This window comes from Apteryx rowi, unplaced genomic scaffold (genome assembly GCF_003343035.1).
Source record: "Apteryx rowi isolate R43461 unplaced genomic scaffold, aptRow1 scaffold_689, whole genome shotgun sequence".
NCBI lineage: Eukaryota > Metazoa > Chordata > Aves > Apterygiformes > Apterygidae > Apteryx > Apteryx rowi.
In genome coordinates this window covers 160877-183139 of record NW_020450970.1, presented here as the reverse complement: position 1 = coordinate 183139, position 22263 = coordinate 160877, and the positions used below count along the sequence as shown (strand labels likewise).

The window sequence follows — 22263 nt, the reverse complement described above, 5'->3', positions numbered from 1 at the left end:
CCTGAACTGGCTGATCTCCTCACTGCAGGGGCACCATGCCAGGGCAAGATAAGAAGTGGCCACATCCTCACTTAAAATAGCACCCAAAAAATGTGAATGTTTGTGATAGTACTTGTGCTGTTGCTGAAGTAAAATGAAGTTTTGTCACCGATCTCAGTGACAGAAAGAACTGTAATCAGAAGAACAGGGTTTCTTTTAGGGCTTCTAGAACTGTTGGGTCTGCAATGCTATGAAAAAATTTCTCCTAGCTTCATTTGGCCCTTTCCAGATGCATGAATATACAAATACCTCTCAACAATATTTTGACCTGAATTAGTCCACCAGGTTTTCAGCTCTCTCATCAAATATTTCCCCAAGACTACTGTTAGAAAAAAGCCAGTGAACAACAGTGCGGTTGTACCATATTGTAGGGAAGAAGGGCTTTGTTTTGTATTTTAAAGAGAAAACATTCTCACTTTCTCTGGGATTTCTGAGTTGTATATCTTTGAATTTAGATATCTTTGAATTTAGGTATCTTTGAATGTAAATATTTATATAACCGTGGCAAGATTACAGTTATATAATCTATATGTATAAATGCATATACACTTCAAAAACAACAATAGCTAGGCAATCTGTAAGATATTTATTCTGAAAGTGCTATCATGACTATTTGAAACAAGGGAGATCTGCTGCCTCTGTCTTCGAGATGGGAAAGGAGGCTCAGGTGCCAGAGGGGACCTGCCAAAATATGCACAGGAAGAAAACACCAAAACAAGGAACTGAACTGAGGTTTCCAAAGCCCCAAGCCAACAAGCTAGCCACTTGAATAGAATATTCATTCCAAGTCAGGTCAAATCTGGGGCCTTTCTTTACCTTCTTGTTCTTCCCTATCTTTGCCAGTGAGTCAACAGATTAAGTTTTACCCAGCCCGTAGCCAGCTACCAAGTGATCAACTGCTCTGCTGCCCTTACTCAGAATTAGCTGCTACCTTGAGGACTAAGTAGGAAACTAAACTCTCTGAAGAACAGACAGTCCTTTAGACTTGCACCTGCAGCACATTGCAGCTGTGCCATAACATTGCCTGGCATGCCCTTCTGCATGTAAATAATGACATTAAACCAAAGTCTTACACATTTTCAAAGAGTTTTGCTTCATTTGTGAAGTTCTTAGGGCGGCCTCCTCTGGGCAGCGCAGCCAGCCCACGCCTCTGTGAAGGAATAAAGCAGGGTGCTCAGCCATTCCTCTGACTGCTGGATGCCACTACCTCCTACTGAAGTCAACAGGAAAGCTGAGATGTTGGCTACTAGTGCTGAAAGGGGTGCAAAGACTTCATACTCAGCTGGAAAGGACACCAAGCTACTTAGAGCAACCTTAACAGCTGGGCATCTTTTCAGCTCAAAAAACCTGCAACTCCTACTGGATGGCAATGAACCTGTTAGGTAACGCTGAGCAAAGAAAATGAATTTGTATCAACAATATTTTAATAAAAACATAATAAAGCTCATTTCCTAAGGAAGTAACACTCACAAAATTACAATGCCTGTGTATGTTCAGTGGCTTTGAACCAATAGTGCAATTTCAACAAAACTGGACAAAAGGGTAGAGATCCTAAGGATACAAAGTTCCAAGTACCAAGAAGCTTCATGAAAATAGGAGTTTCAGTAGAGGAAACAGTTGGCCTAACTGAAGTGAAGGTCAGGCATCACACGTCACCCCTCACTAGGCGCTAGAGAATCCGTATTTGAGAGCAACTTTGTATGCCCCAGTCACTGCAAAAGTTTGAATCAGAGTTTGCCTCTTCCTTAAGCACCAAGATCAATCAATCCTGAGGCACAAAACCATTGGAAACCCAATTTCCATAGCTCTTATACTCACAGAACAATATATTTCAGAAAGCAAAAATGATGTAGGAACCATTAGGCCTAAATAACCATAGCTAAATATGCCTAGTGAGTTGAGACTCACACCATTCTGGCAGCCTGATTTAACTGAGCAATGTTTCCAAAGTGTTTTGAAGGTCAACAATATTACAGAAAGCTTCCTGCAGTGCCTGTTAAAGAGGCAAACAACACCTATTATAATCCCATTTCCACACATGCATAACTTGGCCTTGGAAACATCTGTTTGCAGAACAAATTCTGACGCCAGGTTCCCAAATCAGAAGAAACCTCCCTTCGCTTTCCTTTGCTTTGTGGCACCAGTGTTTTACCCTCATCTGGAACCTTTCAGGTCACTTCTTGGCCTCTGGCATTAGCATTGGGGCTTTTCTTAAACTGAACCAAACTCTTTGGGATGTTTGAGGATTTCCAAGAGTGAATCTAAATATATATTCCCCATTTTAAATCTATATTGTCTCAGCTACCAAGGAGAGCGAGGCTGACCTGTTGCCCACTGAAGGCAGCAAGAATTAGTCTAACTGGTGAAGAAGTGGAACCGAGTCCATGCTGTGTGTCAGGGACCTTTCAATCGACTTTGAAAGGGTCTGGATCTAGCTCAGAGTCTTCACTGGTGACTACAGCACAGACTAAGTCTGGAAAGAAAAAAAATGTTAAAGGCAATTGGGAAAAAAAGTCACTTTTGAGTATGTTCCTTGGGCAGTTGCTACAAATTTAGTGTAGCTTAATGAGCATCAGTCCTACCATCTATTGTCCCTTCCCAATCAGCAAATCCTGGGGGCTGCTGGACTAAGGCTGCCACTGGAGATAAGAACTTCACTGATCAAGGGCTTGAGGACAGGGACTGCAGGTGCTGCTGTGATCAGTCCCTTCTGGGACAACTTACACACAGGATTGTAGTTAAAGCTGGGTTTCAACAAAAGCTCTCACCGCAGAAGCACTTAGTCTGCTTCAGCTGAAGTCAATAGTAAAACTCCTGTTGACTTCAGCAAGAGCTAGTACAGACCATTGTTGAGAGCTTTTGAAAATCCAATGCTGCATCATTAAGCTACACAGCAAAAGAGAAAATCTGTCGAGCAAGAAACGTCTCGCTGTACACCCTGACACTTCTCTGAGCACAGCTGCACTTAACTATACTATTCCTTATGTCATGAAGCATACACCAAAGAGCATGCTGGAGAGGCAATGCCACTACAGATGCAGAACTGCATCCAAAACCCGAGCCCCTGCGTTCCTTACCAGCTTCTGACTAATCCCGTAATGGTAGCTTTATATATGCATAGTGTTTTCTCCCCCCCACAGTGGTTAGCATGGTTTCAATTTCAAAATTACATTTTGTTACATCATCCTTAGCCTCTTTATACTTGGAAGCATCCCATCCGCAAAGTGATTCACATAATGCTGCAGAGATATAAAATTCCAGAATGATCCAACATGTTTACTTCCAGCTACTAACTAGTCCAATCAAACCAGAAGGAAAGAGCCTGTCTTGGGCTCCTTCAGATTGTGAAAAGATATGGGAAAAAAATTGACAAATGAAAGACTTGTCAGCTTTCCTAACCTGCCAACATTCAGGAAGCTCCAGCATCCTTAACAGATATTTTGAGATCCCACTTAAGATTACTTATTCCAAATAAATTTAGAATAATTATCCAATGCCTGAAGGCTGTGGTCACCAACTTAGGGAAATCACTGCCTCTTTACACTTCTACATACACACATTCTTTGTCAAACAGACACATGCTTCGCTTTAGCACGAAAAAAACAACTATACGCCTTTGAAAGTCAGTGTGCTTATGTGTACAGCTGCATCAGAATATAGTCCGGTTGCTATAGCAAATGAAAGCCAGCACCTCACATGAGATAAAAAGAAGTGAACTGAGTGCACTTATCTGATAGCTCTGTTAAAATCCCACATTTATTTATACCGAGTCAAGTTCTCCACCAGTATAGATGTACTGATTTCAGAAAATTTTAAGCCAGCAGAAAATATGACACCGTCCCCAGATGTCCTTGTACATCACATGTCCCATTTGCAGAAAACAGCACAGGAAGACAAAGCAAGTCTCAAGTACCCCTGTAGGTACTGTGGTCACTCTAAAAACAGTTCCACATTACAGATGTCCACCAACTTCTGCAGAGGTAACCCTGACAAACACAGAATCAGGCTCTGCCTGAAGCTCTCCATCTCAAAAACTAATGAAGGACCAAATCACAGAGTCGAACCCGACCAGCTCCTAAAGATGAAGGGTCAGTGTCAGTCTCTGGATAGCCAATGATAAAAAAGACCAAAGTAACTAGGTCCTCTCCCCTCTAACCGTGAATTTTATAGTACAGTAGTTACCAGCCACAGCAACGCACACACTGCCACATGCTGAAGCAATTACAGTACTGGAGAAGGCGAGATTGGTCTAGCTGGCATCTTCTTCTGCCTAAATTCATACCTGCACTAATTAACTAAGAACTTGTGTAGCTTTTTATATATCCATAGTTCTTTACACTTTCAGAAAGCTAGAGAAATATTAACTAATTAGTCCATGGTCTCAATGAACTGCTGCACTGATATCTCATTGCATTAAATTGGTAAAAACTTATACAATATGCAGTTTCAGCTGAGTGAAAGCAAACTGGGTCCAGTAAAACATAGGCAATCCTTTTCTTTCTAGACTCAATCAAAAGAAATATTTCCTCCTTCAAATGTGCCCACGTGTTATTGCCTTTTAGTAGTCAGCCTGTTTGGGTTTTTCAAACACCTAAAGATACGGTAAGTGTTTATCTGCTGGCTCAGTTCATTAAAGTGAAATTAAAAGCAGATTGTCCCTTCACATCTTACCCAGCACCTCTCCTGTTCTCCCCTTCCTCCCATGGAAGGAGGCAAATTCCTTTCTGGCCCTATTTGTAAAAAGCAGATTACTACCTGCGTTGGTCAAGCTACAGTGACCCAACAAGGCAAAGCTCTGCCAGATCTCCTGCCCTCTGCTGAGGGTTTGGACCCTGCGCACAGAGAAGGGCAGTGCGAGGGGTGGCTGTCCCCTGCTCTCCTCCAGTGGAAATGTCAGGAGGCCAGATGGATTCTACTAATACTCCAGAACCTCACAAACACATATTTTTAAAATATGCACCTACCTTGTCTAATGTTAGGATCACTCAGACGAAACAACCACCAAACTTTACACCCTAAATCTGAAAAGCTAGCAGACTCTGGCACTGTACTGAAGATGGTAAAATAGTATGTTAATCCCAGGTGGTCCTCACAGCATTTTTTCTGGTTATCAGGAGTAGGGAAGGGAAGCAGGAGGGATCAGTCTGTGCCTTTCAAGGCTGAACTGACCAGTTCTTAAAGAGATACGAAAAGTTTTACGTCAAAATTCAGGAGAGAAGGTGCCGCCTCTTCCAGTTATCATCAATACTCTTTTTAGGCAGGCTGACCTTTCTATTTATGTTGCACAAAGATTACATCACATTTTCTTTCTTTTCACTTCCCCCTCCCCCTTTTTGGGCCATCTAAACTCAGGAAAGGATAGGCTGGACTTCACTGCTGTCCCTTACTGGCATAAAGGAGAAATAAGGATTAAAATACTGCATGTCACTGCTTTTCTTTATGGCAGTGTTTAACACCCTCCCCAAGATTATTAATAGCATTTTCACAAGCTCACTCACTTTCAGGCATGCATCTGTACAAACCATGCCATCTTCTGGTGCTTCCTGGCAGCAAAAAAGAAATACCAGTGTCAGAACTTAAACTGATGCCATCAGCTCTGCATGTGCAGGGAGCCCTCTCTTTACCCCCCTAGTAGAGGAGGGCAACACTGCACTTGGGAAAAAAATGTTTCAAGGCTCCTCCAAATACTGAAATGATATGGAAAAGTGGAATGCCAGAAACATGTGCACTTATTGTGAGAATAGCAACTCTAACTGTCCTATAAACCAAGTCAGCAATCTCTGTTTTGGAAAAAAATATATATTCAGGTAGTCTTAAAAAAGACACTCCTGTGAGTGATATGGTAAGACTCAATAGAAAAGACTTTAGCAATCAGTTTCTTAATATAACAAAAACATCCATGTATCAGGAAATTTAGGATAGCTGGAACAGACTCCCCATATGCAGTAAATGGGGTAACATGTTTGTTTACACTTGCATCCCTTAAGATTTTTTTCTGTATCTTGTAGAAATGGTTCAAAACATTATAACTTCCAAATGAGCGGCTGCTGTATTTTTTCTCCCTCTGTGTCCAGCCAAGCCTCCCCATACCTTTGCCTGCCACAGACTCCCCACAATTCTCCGAGACCAGTTGTTTGCTCACATTTCCTCGATTGGAAAGTTGCTCCAGAACCTCATTCTTTTTGTCACTGCTTTGTGGCTAATGCAATCCCAGCCTTCATTTGTGGCTAACGCAATCCCAACCTTCAGCTGCAGAAAGAGGCCACCTGTACAATTTACTTTTACGAAACCATGTACACCAAGTTTTAAAGAAACATTTGCACACACCGAACACACCAGTGTACACCAATCCCTTGGCATACACTGCCTACATTTAACTACATGGTGTAGTCATGTGTTTGGTGAAGACTCATTGCTGTGGAGGAGGCTTGCCATGCCACTGAAAAACATCCTGACATCATGACTGCATGTCAGGCAAGAACTGTATAAGGTCTCTGTGGCATCCGAGCACTTGCTGGGAAAAAAGAGTAGTCGGTTACACTGCAGCACAACCTTTATATCATTAAGTGAGTGTAGCCTAACCCAACTTACATAGTCCCCAGCCTGGTCAGAGCAAGCTCCATCAGCATATCGAGCCCTGGTCAGGCTGCTTACACAGCTCCTGGGAGTGCTAAAGGTCAGCAGTGGTAAAGTTTTTGGTGAAAGAATGGTAAGGGATTTTTTTAAAGGAATATTGGGAGACTACCCATTTGCTCCCTTGTTTTATAACAGCTAATATTATTTAATATTAAAAAACTCTAGGCACTAGCACACTTTCTTCCACTGATGTTGTTCACTCAATTTTCTACAGTGAACAAAATGTTAAGAGTAAATTAGGCCAAGCAATTTTTACCTGTGTTTATGAATCACATTAATTTCTCTGGCTCTCATGTACTAGGCAGTGCTATAAACTTGGGGAACCCGAAAAGGAGGGGAATATTTCCTACTGAAAAAGTGAATTGGTGACACATTCTTCAGGAAAGGTAAGAAAGTTCAAAGTGTCCCTCTAATATCATATCCAAGTAAGGCAACAAAATTCACAGATGTTAACTTCCATTAACATAGGTAAATTGATTGCAGAATGCAGCTCAAAATACTGCTATGCTGGGGAAGAGAGGCCCTGCCCTTCAGTGAGACTGCTCCCTGCCAAAGTGAGGTACAGGCCCTATGTCTGAAATAAAGAAAATAAAATCCTTAGGCAGGATTTCACAATCCCATTAGACCTGAAGTGGCCCAGAGCTCAGGGCTGGAAAACTTTTCTAGCAGCCAAAATAGATTGGAAAAGATAATAGGAACTGGTTCTTCATTCCATGTCCTTCTGGCATGCAGAATAGAAAGGGATGCAGTCAATGCACCCATGCTCACCAGGAGGTCAGCTGTCTTCCTGCCTCCCCCTCCATCCATGCTCCGTGGCACCATTTCCTACAAGGACAGAAGGGCAGGGCTGGACTGGTGCTGTGTTCAGCGTAAGAGAATTGACATGGAATGCCTATTGGTAAGTCCACATTAATTACTATTTTCAAATCAAGAGTTCACTTTTGAAGCAGATCTCCCAGTTCTCCAACCTTCCTGTGCTTTGGTTCATACTACAAAGTTGTCTTGGAGTAGACAAACTAGATTCCTTCTGGATTAAACTGAACAGAAAAGTACACTTCTGGAGCATACTTAATGTGTTGCAAGCAGTCATGGACGTTCGGTCCACAGGACCAGACTAGAGCTAGCCTGAGCCCCCAGTATGCACACAGTGCTGAGGACACCAGATCCTCAGCATCAACTCTTCTGCTCTCTACATCTGCTCCTATTGTGCTGCACTACTTGCTTATGTGGATATAGCCATCATTGTCCTACAAACTCCAAGAGACTAAAAAAAAAAAGAATATCTTATCTCAAGAATGTAGTTCATTTCAACACAAAAATCCCTCAGGATGAAGGAACCAAGGCCAAGCAAGAAAGGTGGGAAGCCTGCTGGGAGCCAACACAAGTGTCAGTGACTAACAGAAGGGCAGTTTTCACTAGATGGTTACTAGCACTACTCGGATAGCATTAACATGGACATCAGAATATAGAAAGGCCAGTAATGACACTCTAGTAAAGAAAATCAATCATAGCTCCAGTTATAGCTGATGATCAAAAAAAAGATGAAGTATATTAGTGTTAAGAAATGCACAGGATTTTGACAATTCCAACCACAACTGATTGGAGTCACTTCAAAACTCAACTCTCCACACATTTCCCAAGTACACATTCAGCAAAATTTTGTTCTGTGCAGAAATGGATCAACCTCAGGCAAATAAACAGAGTAAAACTGAAACTTATGCAAAGGAATACCAATCCCCATTTTAATACCCCATCTAGTCTCAAACCTGCAGAACCGAATTCTTGCCTATCTTCATTAGCATATTAGTCTTAAAATGATAGTTTCTATTTCCTCTGGTGAAGGAGGAAAAGTGGGAGGAGGAAACCGTGCCTTTACCCTAGACATCAACTCTTAGTCCTGTTTCTCTTGCTCTCTGGGTGTGTCTGTGCGGTGTCTATACAGTCAGGAAACCTGTCCTGCTAGGGGAAGGGAGTTTTGCTCCTTAAAATATGAAGGGTGCTTAGACCAAATTCCTTGTGCTTGGCAGAATCCAGCCCTTGAAGCATAAACCTCTGTGTTTACTTCTCCTTCTAAGCCGTTTCCACTAAAAAAGACATTTGGGGTGCTCTTAGTGTGGAAGACAGATAGTTCTCTAAGAATAAGGTTGGATGGGCTTGTAAAGCAAACAAGTAATTTTTGTGTAAGACTGATTCACCGCACATTCAGCATTTCAGACCAAATCTCCCACAGAAGACCAGTACTTCATTAATGCTAATTTGAAGTCTGTCCAAGCTGATAATAGTGTAATGATTTTGGAGGAACTGTTCCTACCTAATGGATCCTTGACCTGGGAAGGTAAAATTTCTTCAGTGGGTCATGACCCAAAAGACCATAAAGGCTCTAAGCTCTGTCATGTCAAGAAGCTGCATCTTAATAAATCTCAGGTCATGTATTTGTCCGATCTGGTGAGAACTATGCATTTTAAAAACTTTATAACTATGCATTTACATGATAGCTTGCTCAGAAGCTAGTTGATGAATACACAAGTATCTGACAGTCTGCAAGAGCTTTTCCAAGCAACGGTGAATTGTCAAGTAAATATGTACTAATAGTTAGATAGTTGTTATATGGACTTTCTTCTGGAAGAAGAACATTTTTTAAAGCTACTTTTTAAAGAAATGACTGCAAATGATGTCAAAATCCAAAGGTTTAGCCTCAGTTTTTGCACAGTCTTTATGGAGAGACCATTAGCAAACTAACAGTGGCTTCAGTTGAAACTAGCTTAAATAAAGAATAAGAATCTTAGGGATCAAGTCGTATATCATATCGCTGATTGGTCGATTTAGGACTTTTTTAGAAAGAGTAATTTGGGGATTGTGGGGGGGAAGTTATGCCAATCTGGCCCAGATTCTCAGGAAGTATCAACAGTCACAGCTCAACTGAACCCAACAAATCTACAAAAACTTAATCTGGCTGATGAAGCAAACAGGGATACCTTTTTTTTTTCTTTTAAAAAATGATGAAGCAAAATGGAAGACTATCAGAAACAGTAATGATGGACAAAGGTTTTGCCCACAGCCTTGAACTCAACTAACACTAGTAAAACTAAAACGTGTCATATGATACAAACATCTAAAATAAAATATGAAATATAGTATATGAAATATAACTATAAACTATATAAAATATAACTATAAATGAAAATAACTATATCTAATATTTTCTATAAAACTAGCAATATCTTTATATGATAGCAAATCCATAACAGTAGATGCAGTGGATTACCTCAGCCAGCCTAAGCTAGAAAAATTCCAGCATGATTGCTCTGTATTTGTAGCATGTTTAGCAAAACTACTCAAAGATGAATTTTGGGGAAAGTTCATTCTGCCACTGGGTATGGCTGAACTTCAGCTACTGTTGCCTTTGATTTATTATTCAGTGTTTGCATTATCTCATTGTTTAGGAGTCCTGGAATAAAATCTCATTAAGCCAAGCACTGAATATACACAGGACAAAGAGAGTTTCTGATGTGAAGAGCTTACAGTCCAGCACCTTTAGAAGAATGACTTTAATTAAGTAAATGCAAAGGGAAAAAAAGGGAAAATAACCAAGCACAGCCAAATTTTTTCAACCAATAGGCCTGAAATCCAAAGCTTAAATCCAGATTTAGGCTCATAAATAAAAATGATACATCTGAAGGTGCCAGAAATGTGTTTTTATACTGAAGGCCTTGTAAGCTCTCTGACTTAAAACTCCTGAATGCAAAGAAAATCATACTCACAGCCAAGAATAAAGGCTGACACTCAAACTCTATATCTTAAATCAGGTCTTCAGCCTTTCCTCCAGCTACCTAAGGCATGCATCAAAGCTAAGTGTTGGCCTAGATTTCAGCCTGAGTTCCATCAGTTTTATGAATTTACACTTGAGTCTCAACATCACTGCATAGGAGTTGCTGATGACTTCCCTCTTTAATCATCCCTGCTAGTCCTCTGTGTGTGTATGTTTGCACATACACGTGGGGGAGAGAAGGGATGAGTCTCCAATGTCAAAAAATCAGCTGAATGCTGCACTCCCACACGGACTTTGGCATACTAAAATCATAGGCTTTTCACAACCCTCAGTTATATTATTCATGCAGAATGCACTCAGCTTGCTATTGTTCCTGCTCTCATTGTTTATAAATGAGTCTTTGCTTCATCTGGGGATGAAAGTTTCTTTAAGTTTCCCTTAGTCAAAGCACTTCTGTAATGAGCTGCAGTGCTATTGCTCAGAGGGTTAAAGAAGTTTCTGGAAATGTTTGTGCTTCTGGAAAAAAACAATATTTTCTTTCTTTATTGAAACAAAAAGCACAATTCAAGCTGGTTGTTTAATTTTGGCCAATCTGATACACAGGTTCCTAATTGTTTCCTTGAGGTACTGTATATCTTAGGAAAATAATTAAATGCTTCATTTTGTTCTTCATTACTGCAATATTTGCAGAGGAGGCTTCTAAATATGTTAAATCTCTTGCTTTTACACCTCACTTAAATATTCCCAGCACTACAACATAAAATAAATGACCTGGAGGCATGGACTTCAAATGTTTTGCATGGTGCAAGTACTATTTCTCATGGTGAGACCAGAAACTGATGATCCCTTCTGTTATGGCCAATACAGCTGCAGAAAAACATATAACTCCTTTGTCTAGCAATATTGCGAATTTTATGATTTTAGCTTGTTCGACAGTTCAGGCTGTCATTATTAATCCTGGTGATTGTGCAAGATTCTGAGGCATTCCCCAGCTTAGAGTTTTTTCAATCCAATTTAAGTTAATAAACAGTGAACTGAATTGCAAAAGAAAAGAATAAGTTAATCACATGGCAACTTAATCGCTTTGGGCTTCAGAGGACATCCTACCGTTTCGGGTCCAATATCACAGTATTTTAAAAGTAGATGGGACTGTGTCTTTTACCCCTCCGTTTACTGCACACTTTTTGTTTTTAAAGTTCAGAGGACTTCTTTTAAGCTCCTGATAAGACAGATACTGCAAATCCAAAAGCGACAACAGACAGACTGCTGCCTGACATACTGGAAGCAGAAAACTGGAGTCAAATCCATGCATATTTTGGTATGAAAAGAAACTTCTGTGAGAAGCATAAAGGCTTGCCAGTTAATGGAAATACATTTACATTAAACTAATGTTAAGGAAATAAACAATTCCATCTCTTTCAAAAACCATCTCCTACCTACTTGCAAATACTGATGGTCTTTATGAAATGGATGCTTTTTGTCTTTTTAATATCAACGCCTGACCTATCAGTTGCTAGAGGAAGTTTAATGAAACCTTCCCCCAAAAGCAGTGTTTTTAAGTCAACAATCTTCTCTGGGTACTCTTAACACTTTGGATGGCCTTCCTCCTCCCCCTCCTCTTCTCACCTACATTTCTCCCTCTAACCAGATTCTGATTTTTATCACATCAGTGCAAACTCTGGGTAAGTCCAGTGAACTAGAGGAAAATATATTTCTGGAATTTACACCTGTCTAGCTGACAGAAAATGCAAATTGGACTGAATGGTATTTAGTTTGCTCATAAAAGGCATTTTTCCATTTAATTTACAAGAAAAAACAACAAAGTCTATATTCTGTCACTCGTACACATCTTCAGTAGTACCTCACTCCTCAGCAGACCCTACTGAAAAGAGCTACTCACAGAGTTCTTCACTCAAAACATACATGCAGAGACGGGGCTGTAAACAATAATGCAAAGAATAAAAAGTATTTCTTTCTACAAAAATAAAGACCACAGGTCATCTGAAAGAGTGACAGCAGTGCACTATTTTTATTGGTTTTATAAAAAACAGCTATTTTTTGATACATTTGCATTTTAAGTGGCAGGTTTTGTCTAAGAAAAAAAGAAAAAAAAAAGATTGCAAGTATTCCTGTCAGTGCTATATTCCAATCAGTTTTAGAGGAGCAAAAGATGACAGATTAAAATTACCCCTTGTAACAGCTAAGAGTAAATAACCTACAAGTCTGGAAACTAATCTGTGCCTGCAATGTGGACTAGCACTGAGTGGAACGCAGACACGGAAAAAAGTGCATTGAAAGAGGCTTGGTTTGTTTTTAATTTAAGCCCACGCCTATTCAAAAGAGTCATATCTGAATTTCCAAGAGCAAGCAAAATCACTATGCATTTACCATACTAAATGCCTTTTTCATCACATAACAAAACAGAACAGATACAAATGAACCAATCAGGGATGTGGAGTGAGCTATCAGTGCTGGAAAAGCTAGTCTGCACATTCCAGTTGAGTCACCACAGAGAAGTGGAAAAGAGAGAAAAAAAAAAAAAGAAGAGAGAAAAAAAAGGGGGGGGGAAATAAATTACTGTGTGCAACTCCATCTGCAAACTGCTTCTCCCGCACTGGTATGTAATAAAATGTGTTGCTAAGATACAAGCTGCTAAAGAAGTTCATTAAAGGACACTTTAAACAAAGCTGCCAGACTCTTTTCCCTTTAAAGACTGCTTATTTGGTTCTGTCCCTTGTGTTTATAATTAGATCCTCTATATGAGAGATTGTGCTCCATTCAAGCCCACTCAGCAAAGAATGTTAATAAAATAACGTAAATAAGACACTGGCTTAGGTTGTATATATTTATGGGCTACAGGGCTGTTTATAGAAATACATCTGGATTCCACTTGTATTTTTAAATGAGAAATAAAGCTTTTCAATGTAGCTGCCCCTAAGCTGGAGAGCAGAAATGTCAGGTTTTGCATCCAGCGATCTAACCTAACTTTTAGCACAGACAGGAATACTTTTAGACAAAGAAAACAGGCTTCTTTACCCAAGTTGGGCGTTTTTTGAGATACCTCTTATGTAAGCTTTTATGTGCAAAACAAAGCTATCTACACTGAAATAAGGGCCAAGATTGTTTATGTTTTTCACCTGGCAATCTTTATCTTTTCCTATCCGTGCGCGTGAGTTTCTAAATGTGTGTTAACAATTTGCAGAATTTCCTTGATCGTAATATATTAATGACATGAAGAAGTCTATTTTGTCACATTTCATTTCCAGGAAAGACAGGTTATCAGAGAGATCTTTATCTGACCTTCTGTAAAATACTTTTACTCTCTGTGGCTACATTTTCATGATAAGTGTGTTTTGGTTTTGGTTTTGGTTTTGGTTGGGGGGAAAGAAAGGGCAAACCACATTTTGCATTCACTCGTGTTGAAATTATATCTTAAGAAATAATTCTAGTATTTATCTGTTGGGTACTTAATAACACATGAGACGCATAAATCACATATCAGAGTTAGTATCAGTGATTATATAGGAAATGTTACTTGTCACTTTGTAACCTGCATCTCATATTAAATTCTGTATCACAGTCCCCAGTATGTATATATTTTTAATTACATTTTCAGGCTCATTTACATGCGCATATTGGCTTTCTGCCTGAATGATATCAAAGAGAAAGACCTTATGCTCACACCCAACCACACACACACATAAGCACACTTACACACAGAGACACTCGAATCTCTACATTTCTGAGAATGGAATCTTCTCTCATCTTTTTCATTCTTAGAAAAGCTTCAGTTCACCAATAAATCTTCCGGCAAGCCTAGCCAATTCAAAGTGCTTCAGAAAAATGGAAAATTAAGGAAAATGCAGGTTAATCTCTGCTGCATGTCAAAAGTATCAGTGATTCTCACTTGACTCATGTTAATCAAAACATAATATACATTTTTACTTTCTGTAACCTTGTAAGATCTATCATCAATAGCTGAGTTTCCTCAGAAAGGCTGTTCCATGCCTTCTGTCTGGATAAGAGATAAGCTGCATCACAAAGTACCAACACGATCAAGTTAAGTCTATCTAGAAAGGAAAATGACCTATATATTATATAGATTTAACTTCGGTTTCAAGACCAATTATATGCTTCTCTTGATTAAATGTAAGCAATCAGACAAATTTTCAGGCAAACACACTGTTCTTGCCACAGCCTCAACGCCCAGGCTCTCAGGACTAAATTCCAACTCTGAAAATAACACTGCCTCTCAAAACACTCAAATCAGCACCACCCGTCATAGCTACCAAGTTCCCAGGCACTTATTGTTTTGATTTTACTGCAGCCACATTTAGGGCCAGTTCTCCGGTTTACTTCCACTCAGACAAAAAGGTGATTTTGTAGTTTAAACTGGGGTATACACTTAACTCCTCCACGGGTTAAAAAAAATAAAGTACATCCTCATATTTTTTCCACCGTCTTTGTATATTAACCAGAAGGGTATGCCTGTACATGTGCAAAAAAAAAGCCCCGGTAGTACATATTAGATTTCAATAGATGCTTACTATTGGCAGTAGCAGGTTGTAGCTAGAACTAAGCCGCATCAGCAATTTCATATGACACTCTGGAAATTGCTACTACATAACAATAAGTAGCTGATTCAAAAAAGAGAGAGAGAGAGAGAGGGAGAAAGCATGTTTAAGGAAGTACATTTTGTCTCAAGAAGAACATTTCCAAATAAAAAAGTAGCACCACCTTAAGTTTAAAAAAAGATATACATACATACACATACTTATAAGGGAAGTGTGTTTAAGGTGATTTAACAAGGAGAATTGGATATGACCAAATATGATTCTGTTAAGCTGAAAAAACTGTCTACTTTAATGGTAGAAAGACAAATTTGCATTTCAATTAGTCCAATTCTTTTTTTGTTTTCCTTTGTTCTTATCTTAAACTTGCAGCACATGTTTATACTTCCTTTACCTCCAACTACTATGCATGTACAAATTGCCCTTCTTGACACCATGGTCACACACACACACCATTTACCATGGCCTTGTCTTATTGATTTGCAAACTTCTACCCTTTAACTCTATTGATTACAAATTGTGTTGATGCCTCAGATTTTGTTTTGGGGGGGTGGAGGGGAGAAGGAGATATCATTCTATAATCAAGTAAAAATGCTGCATATTTTATCTTTGATCACAAAGAGAAAGGCATAGAGGGGAAAGTTAAAAGTAACTCTGTATTGACGTGCCTTTATACGCCTTCATGCTTTCAACTTGAAAATCAAATCAGAAATGAGATGAAAAGGGATTTTCTCAACTTGAATGTACCAGAAGTGTTTGGAGTGATGCAGTATCCCATTGGAAATGTGATTTAAAATCACTGTTCAAAAACCCTCCTGCAGCATCATGCTACAAAAAGGAGACATATTGTCCTTTTCTTCCAAAAGCAGAATAAGTCAGTGGGCCAGATCCTGAAACAAGGTGAACTGGTATAAGGCATGGCTCTGGATCAGCCATACGTACGGCATGGACCAGTGGACGATCTGTCCCATTAAATCAGAGCTCTATGCAAAGACTTCTGTGAAAGCACAGTTTTAACTGTCCAAACATCTACTACAAAATAAAAAACAAATTCTAACTCCACGAGACAGAGTTGCTACATGGAACTAAAGTTTCTTTGAAAGGGTCTGCCTACCAAAGTATCATGTACAGCTGAACAAATACGTGTTTGCTGCAAGTATAAATTAGATATTTTACAATGTGTAACAGGTAGCAAGTACTGTTACTGTAAGACCAGAAGTGAAATAAAAAGGTATTGTTGCCATAATTCCTTTTTCTGAATAGACAAAGGCATTGTAAGGAAAAAATTGCTAAATCACAAGGATAATCATCATAGCCAGCTCCTCTAATGAGGCATCATGGGATTACTGGAGTTATTATAAGAGTCATCTTATTGAAGAAATTCAAAGTTAATTGAAATCAATTGTACTGTTCTGACAGCAGGTGTTTTAAGTGGCTAAAATATCAAAGTGAACTCTTTAAAATGGTTAGAATGAATGTAACATTCACTTTTCAACCCTTAGCCCTGCCAAGTCATATACTGTACAAGTGCAGAAAAGTGTACAGTCAAAGAAAAATGCTAGAATAAAATAGCATTTCACACACCAGTCAAGCAGCTACCAAACAAAAGGTGGTTCTAACTCTCTCCAGTACACATTTTCATTACAGATGTGCAATTTCCATGAATCTGATAAGGGCAACCTAATGGAAGGCAGAAAGCCACAAGTATACATATTTCTATTGTGTTTCACCTCTATGAAAACGTTCTTTATTACCATTTTCCCTCAATATGAACGTGTAATCTCCATGCAGAATGACTGAAAGCACAGAGTGCTAGGATTGCCATTATACAAACTATATTCCCATGTTTCTCCTCCAAGGAGGCAAAGGTAAATTCTTCCCTAGTTTAGTCACTTTGACACAGATAGAAAAGCAACCAATAAATTACTAGTTGATTCTAGCAAAAAAAAAAAGAAAAAAAAAAGAGGAACTGAAGCTTTCTGAATTACAGTCCAGAACTAATCTTTACTTTAATCCAGTAAGTTCACTTGATTCTACAGTCGCTCGCGTTTCTCAGCAAAGTCAGCAGGGCCTCAACGCACAGAAGAACAGCAAAGTCAAGCTCATACTTAATACCTGTTGTGTCTCTGCTTAAAGACTCAATGCAGTGACTGGAAAGCTTCATACTCCACCTGGGGGATCATCACCCTGTCTCCCCTGACTTCAGTGAGTGCTTGGTAAGGCCCTTACAACCAAATTCTGCCGGTTGGAACGTACATAGATACTGTTCTTGCCACAAGAAACAGGAGCGCTCTGTGTGCGCACCTCAGGATAGAATTTGACATTAGGTTCAACTTGATTTGGAAATGCCTTTCAGGCTTTATCTCTGCTTTCACTGACACTTCTAACCCCTATTTTATTTCAACAATTTTGAAAGTACCCAACCATATGAAATACTGAGCTTTGGCAAATGTCAATAATTTCACCTTTAACATGTGTAAACAATGCTGCCATTTCCAGGCACAGCACAGCGCACGTTTCAACAAACCTAAAAAACATCTCCTCCTTTCTCCACAAAAGAAAGATACAACATAGGCAAAACCAGACATCTTGAGTTCAGTAGTTTCCAACAACTTGCGTAAGAAGTGTATTTAAATTTTAGGAGACTCATGCTTTCCACAAACAGGCTTTGCTGGTAATCACCAAAAGCAAAAATACAGTCAGCAGTTTAATTTCAAATGTATTACCCAAAAATGCAAATCAGCAGTAATACAGTTTGGAAGAGTCTGCCTGAAACTAATGTTGATTTTTTGCATAGATAGTAAATTATGGTAAAGAAATGAGGCAGTGCAAAAGTGAATGTCATATATATAATGTCTTTCAGGAAGACATATTTTTATTACTGCACTCCAGGACAGGCTGTCTGAATCCAGAGTTCATCACAGTTGAAAATATAGTAGCCCACACAAGCTCGTTGTTAATTTTTAAGACCTGGCTTACCACCTAATACTTATGTCAAAAACAGTTAACTTGTGGTTGGAGGTTAAAGGTTTGTTTATTTGTTTATCTTAATCTATTAATTAATAAGAGACAACTTTCTAAAATGAAAAGACCCTTAATGACTCTTTATGGAAATAAAGAAAGCAAGAAACACATGCAATGGAGCATCTTTGGTGTGCTTTTAAGACCAGTGCTGGCTCTTATGATAGCTCTTTTATTTACATATAAATGCTTGTTGCTTGACAATTTAGATAAAAATGTTACTGCTGCTCTGCATGTGATGTAGATTGAAGGTGTAAAACCACTGGACCAACTAATGGAGTCTTCACACATCATATCTTGTTAAAGAAGAGGTAACCCACTCTCAAATGCTATTACTATTCATCAAAACTATAGTATACAAAAGATACAATTTCTAACAAAAGTCTAACTTTGTCTCTCTGAATAAGATGCCAAAATAAGTATTGATTTAAGCACACCATTTAAATAATGAAAGCAATGTCTCCATAATACTTATTTGAAACAATTGGGAAAATATTAAAACCACATTTAATTCCATATTTCTTTACACCAGCAATGTAAAAGAAACATTGACGATGAGGAAATTTAATTAGGTTTCAAATTGAATTCTAACTTTTCACAAAAGTCTACTTTATACATTTACTTCACGCACCAAGAGCTGAGTTTGTCTTTCAATTCTGTCTTTATTTGTAACTTTCAAGAAAAGGAAATTTTGCCATTAATTCTAATGGCTACAGTGGGAAACTGAAGAATGGGATACAGAAAGATAATACTCACCCCTGCTATATTTATAACAGATGTGGATGATGTGATTATCCATACATTTTACTATCTGTTTCATCATCCACATGTGCCTTTTAACTGAAATGTAATTTTAGCATCTTTTGTATTCAGTGCATACACAATCAAAGGTATACATTATTGAATTATGAATCAGTTGTTCCTAAACAAATCTTTGGGGGGAAGGGGGGTGCTAGAAGGGAAAGAAAGTAAATACTATGTAAAAACAACCTCCCTACTTACATTGTTTTCTTAATTTATTTCTGTGTTTTGGTATACTCACAAAAGGGAGAGCCTGAAACCACTGAACAGATGCAATAGCATTCAAACTACTGCTGCAGTAGCCTTCAGTGCATCTCCTTCATGCCCTGAAGGACTAATAGTTCATTCATAAGCCGTTATGCAAGGAGAAACTACTATTTATACCAAGTCTGAAAAGTTACACAATGGTTTTGTGATTTGGACAAAAGGCTAAGACCTCCAAACTCATTTCACTTGTGACCCCAGAAAAATTTCAATTTAGACCTCCAGAGGTGGCAGTCTGGAGCAAGAGGACACCACATCATCACCACCTAGTCTCTTATTTATAAGTTCTTGTTGCATCGGATGTTGAAATTGGTAAAATAAATATAAAACTATTTTTTTTTTGCCTAAAAATAGTAGTTGTTCTTGCTAGGCCAAATTTCCTGTTTACAGAATTTTAGTATTGTACGTTTAATTATGTTATAGGCTATAGATTTATTTACAAGAGTATGAGAAGAGAGAGTCATAAATAGGTGACCACTGTTTACTAGTTAGTTTGGATTATACAGAAAATGTTGTGCAAGCTTAGCAAAAACCTTTTTCACCGAGCTGAATCGGAACATCCCAACTGTATTTTCAAATGTCTCTCTCTGCCTTATCTAAATTCCAACATGACACATAATAAATAGCTTCTCATTTACTATCATCATAAAAATTTAAACAGCCTTGAAATAGTTGCTGCAATACAGGGGAAAATGATCATATGTATGTTCTAAATACCCACTTAGAACAGTAAAACTATTTCCATATTGAAGAAAGAACACATAAAGATGCATTGTTGCAGTAAAGGCTGTTACCTCGTTTAAAAAAAAAAAATCCTCTACTCAGTATAGTAGGATTAGAGTCAACAACTTGCTGTTTTACACTGCAAAAAAAGGACTAACAGCCCTTAGCTATCATGTAGTGTCAGATTTGCTTTAAAAAAGAAAGTATCTGATTTGATTCTATACAGTGATTAAACATCTTTGTGCTCTGCTGAGTAGGGTATGCTATCCCCTCCCCCCCTCCAAAAATGGCATCAAAGCAATCAAAATGGTAATGTTCAGCATGAATGGGGCCCCATCCCCCACCTTCAAACTCTGCAGACTTTTCTCCATGTTAGAAGAAACCAACACCCCTTCCTCACAAAATGGAAGCTTCCACTACCAAATTGAGAGTGCTGACAAATTCTGATTACAATAAACTGGGAGGAAAAGGGTGGCATGCAATCACCATCCTCCAACGGGCACGGATTATATATGCATGGCTCACTTTTCAACTTTAACCACAACTCCAGCAAAAAAAAAAAAAATTGTGCCTGTGCCCCCCCTTCTTTCTGTCCTCCCCCATCCCCGTCCCCCCCCCCCGGGCTGCAGCCCCAGGGCTGGCTCCGCGCCGGGGGCAGCGGGGGGCGGAGGCGCCCGACCCGCCGCGGGTGCTGTCCGCGCCCGTGGTGCTGAAGAGGCCGCTGCATTCCGCAGGAACCGCCACCCATCCCACCGCCGCCGCCGCGGGGCCGGCCAGCTCCGCGCTGCCCCGCGCGGTCAGGGGACACCATCAGCGGGGGGCACCCCTGGGGGAGGCTCAATCCCGCTTTTTCAACTGCCACTACTGCCCTGGGTGCATGAGGAAGTCCTAAAAGTGTGTGGGGGGGGGGCGGATAGTTTTGGGAGTGTGAGTGAGAGTGCGCGGCGGAGGACGCTGTCAGCGGTGCTGAACGCCCCCGCCGCCCCCGCGCACCCGGCAACTTCGCTCCCTGCCGCCGCCGCCGCCGCCGCCGCCGAGGGGGCGGGGGCGGGTCACACGCGGAGCCGCGTACGCGGGGGTCACTCGGCACGGAGAAAGTTTGGGGAGGGCGGGGGACCTGGGAAGGGAGGTTTCTGGTTTGTTTTGTTCCCTTCCTCCGTTTTTTTTTTTTCCCCCTCCCTCTACTGAAACAGGTTAATCTGCTTTTATCCGTATTTTGGGGAAGGGGGGAAAAAAGTGAAAGTGCCTAAGTGAACTCGAATCAAAAGCTAACACGTCAGATCAGACCAAGGGAAGAGAAAGGCAAGTGGGGAAGAAAAAAAAAAGAAAGAAAGAAAGAAGAAAAGAAATAAAATAAAGTGATCAATAAAAATCAGTTTTGTAATCGAAAGCAGAAATGGCTCCAAACTGGGCTCCAGCCTCCTTGTTCCCAACTCTTGCTCTGTACATTACAAGGAAGTGCACAAAGTAGCCCAAGACAGGAGAATTTTCCATATTCCTAAAACATGTCGACCAACTCAAAATGGACGCCTCTTTTTTTTTTTTTTTTTTTTACGTTTTAACTACTGCTTATCTTTTTACTGCTAGTACTAAAATCATTCTTTCCCCCAGCAAGACATCTAAGAATCCGACCTCATTCTGAAAACATGCATTTTCTCTCTTTACGCTTAGGAAAATGGATGTTATATACTCTGCTGTCGGTATTTTTCAGCTAACGCAGACACTTTTCGGATGTTTAGAAAGTGCATTGTAAAAACAAGAAGAAAAACCAAACACAACTCAATCGATCTGTTCCTTACTTGTTTTTCATTAAGAGCTGCTATTCTTGATTGCCTTTCATGGATTTGTTTCTTAAGATCCCCGTTCTGCAAAAACGGCAATAAGATGCATATTAAAGGCAAAGTGTAAACTAACCCCTGTAATGAATAAACTTGCGATCTAGAAATTGTTCAAAGGCAAAACCGTTCCAGCGAAGCCGTACAAAAGCATGCACACACAAAACACCCTCTTTAGTAAGAAAGCTCAGTGCAGACTACAAAATGAGATCTCTTACTGATAAAGTTTCTCATCCTGCTGTCCCAACACAACTGCGCTTATTACAGCAGGGATAAAATACTGAAGAAGAGAAAAAAAAGGATCTGCATTTACCTGTGGATCTTGCTTCATCTGTGCAACTAGTTTCTATATTAAAAAAAAAAAGGAGGAATTAGAAACTGTTTCAAGTTTAATGGATTTTTTTTAAATGTATGGATGTGTGTGGACGGGGGAGGGAGGGGGGTAAGGAACAAAGAGGCAAGTAAACACTGCGAGTCAGTTTCAAGCAAAGCTCATAAATATTCAAGTCTCGTCCTAATCTCTCCAACACACACACACACACACACACACACACACTCGCACACACTCACACAAGCACCGACCGCAATGTTAACTCTCCGGATC

General features: G+C 39.6%; 1 protein-coding gene across 1 annotated transcript in view; it reads right to left on the bottom strand.

The window, feature by feature from the left end:
• PHF21B (PHD finger protein 21B) overlaps positions 1–22001 on the bottom strand; it is a 160763-nt gene extending 138762 nt beyond the window's left edge. Inside the window, exons 1-2 of the mRNA XM_026086236.1 lie at positions 21973–22001; positions 21624–21689 (exon numbers count right to left, since the gene is read on the bottom strand). Of these exons, the coding sequence (XP_025942021.1) occupies positions 21624–21689; positions 21973–21990 (84 nt within the window). The 5' untranslated portion in view covers positions 21991–22001. The remainder of the gene's footprint in view (positions 1–21623; positions 21690–21972) is intronic.
• Between the last annotated feature and the right edge of the window lie 262 nt (positions 22002–22263).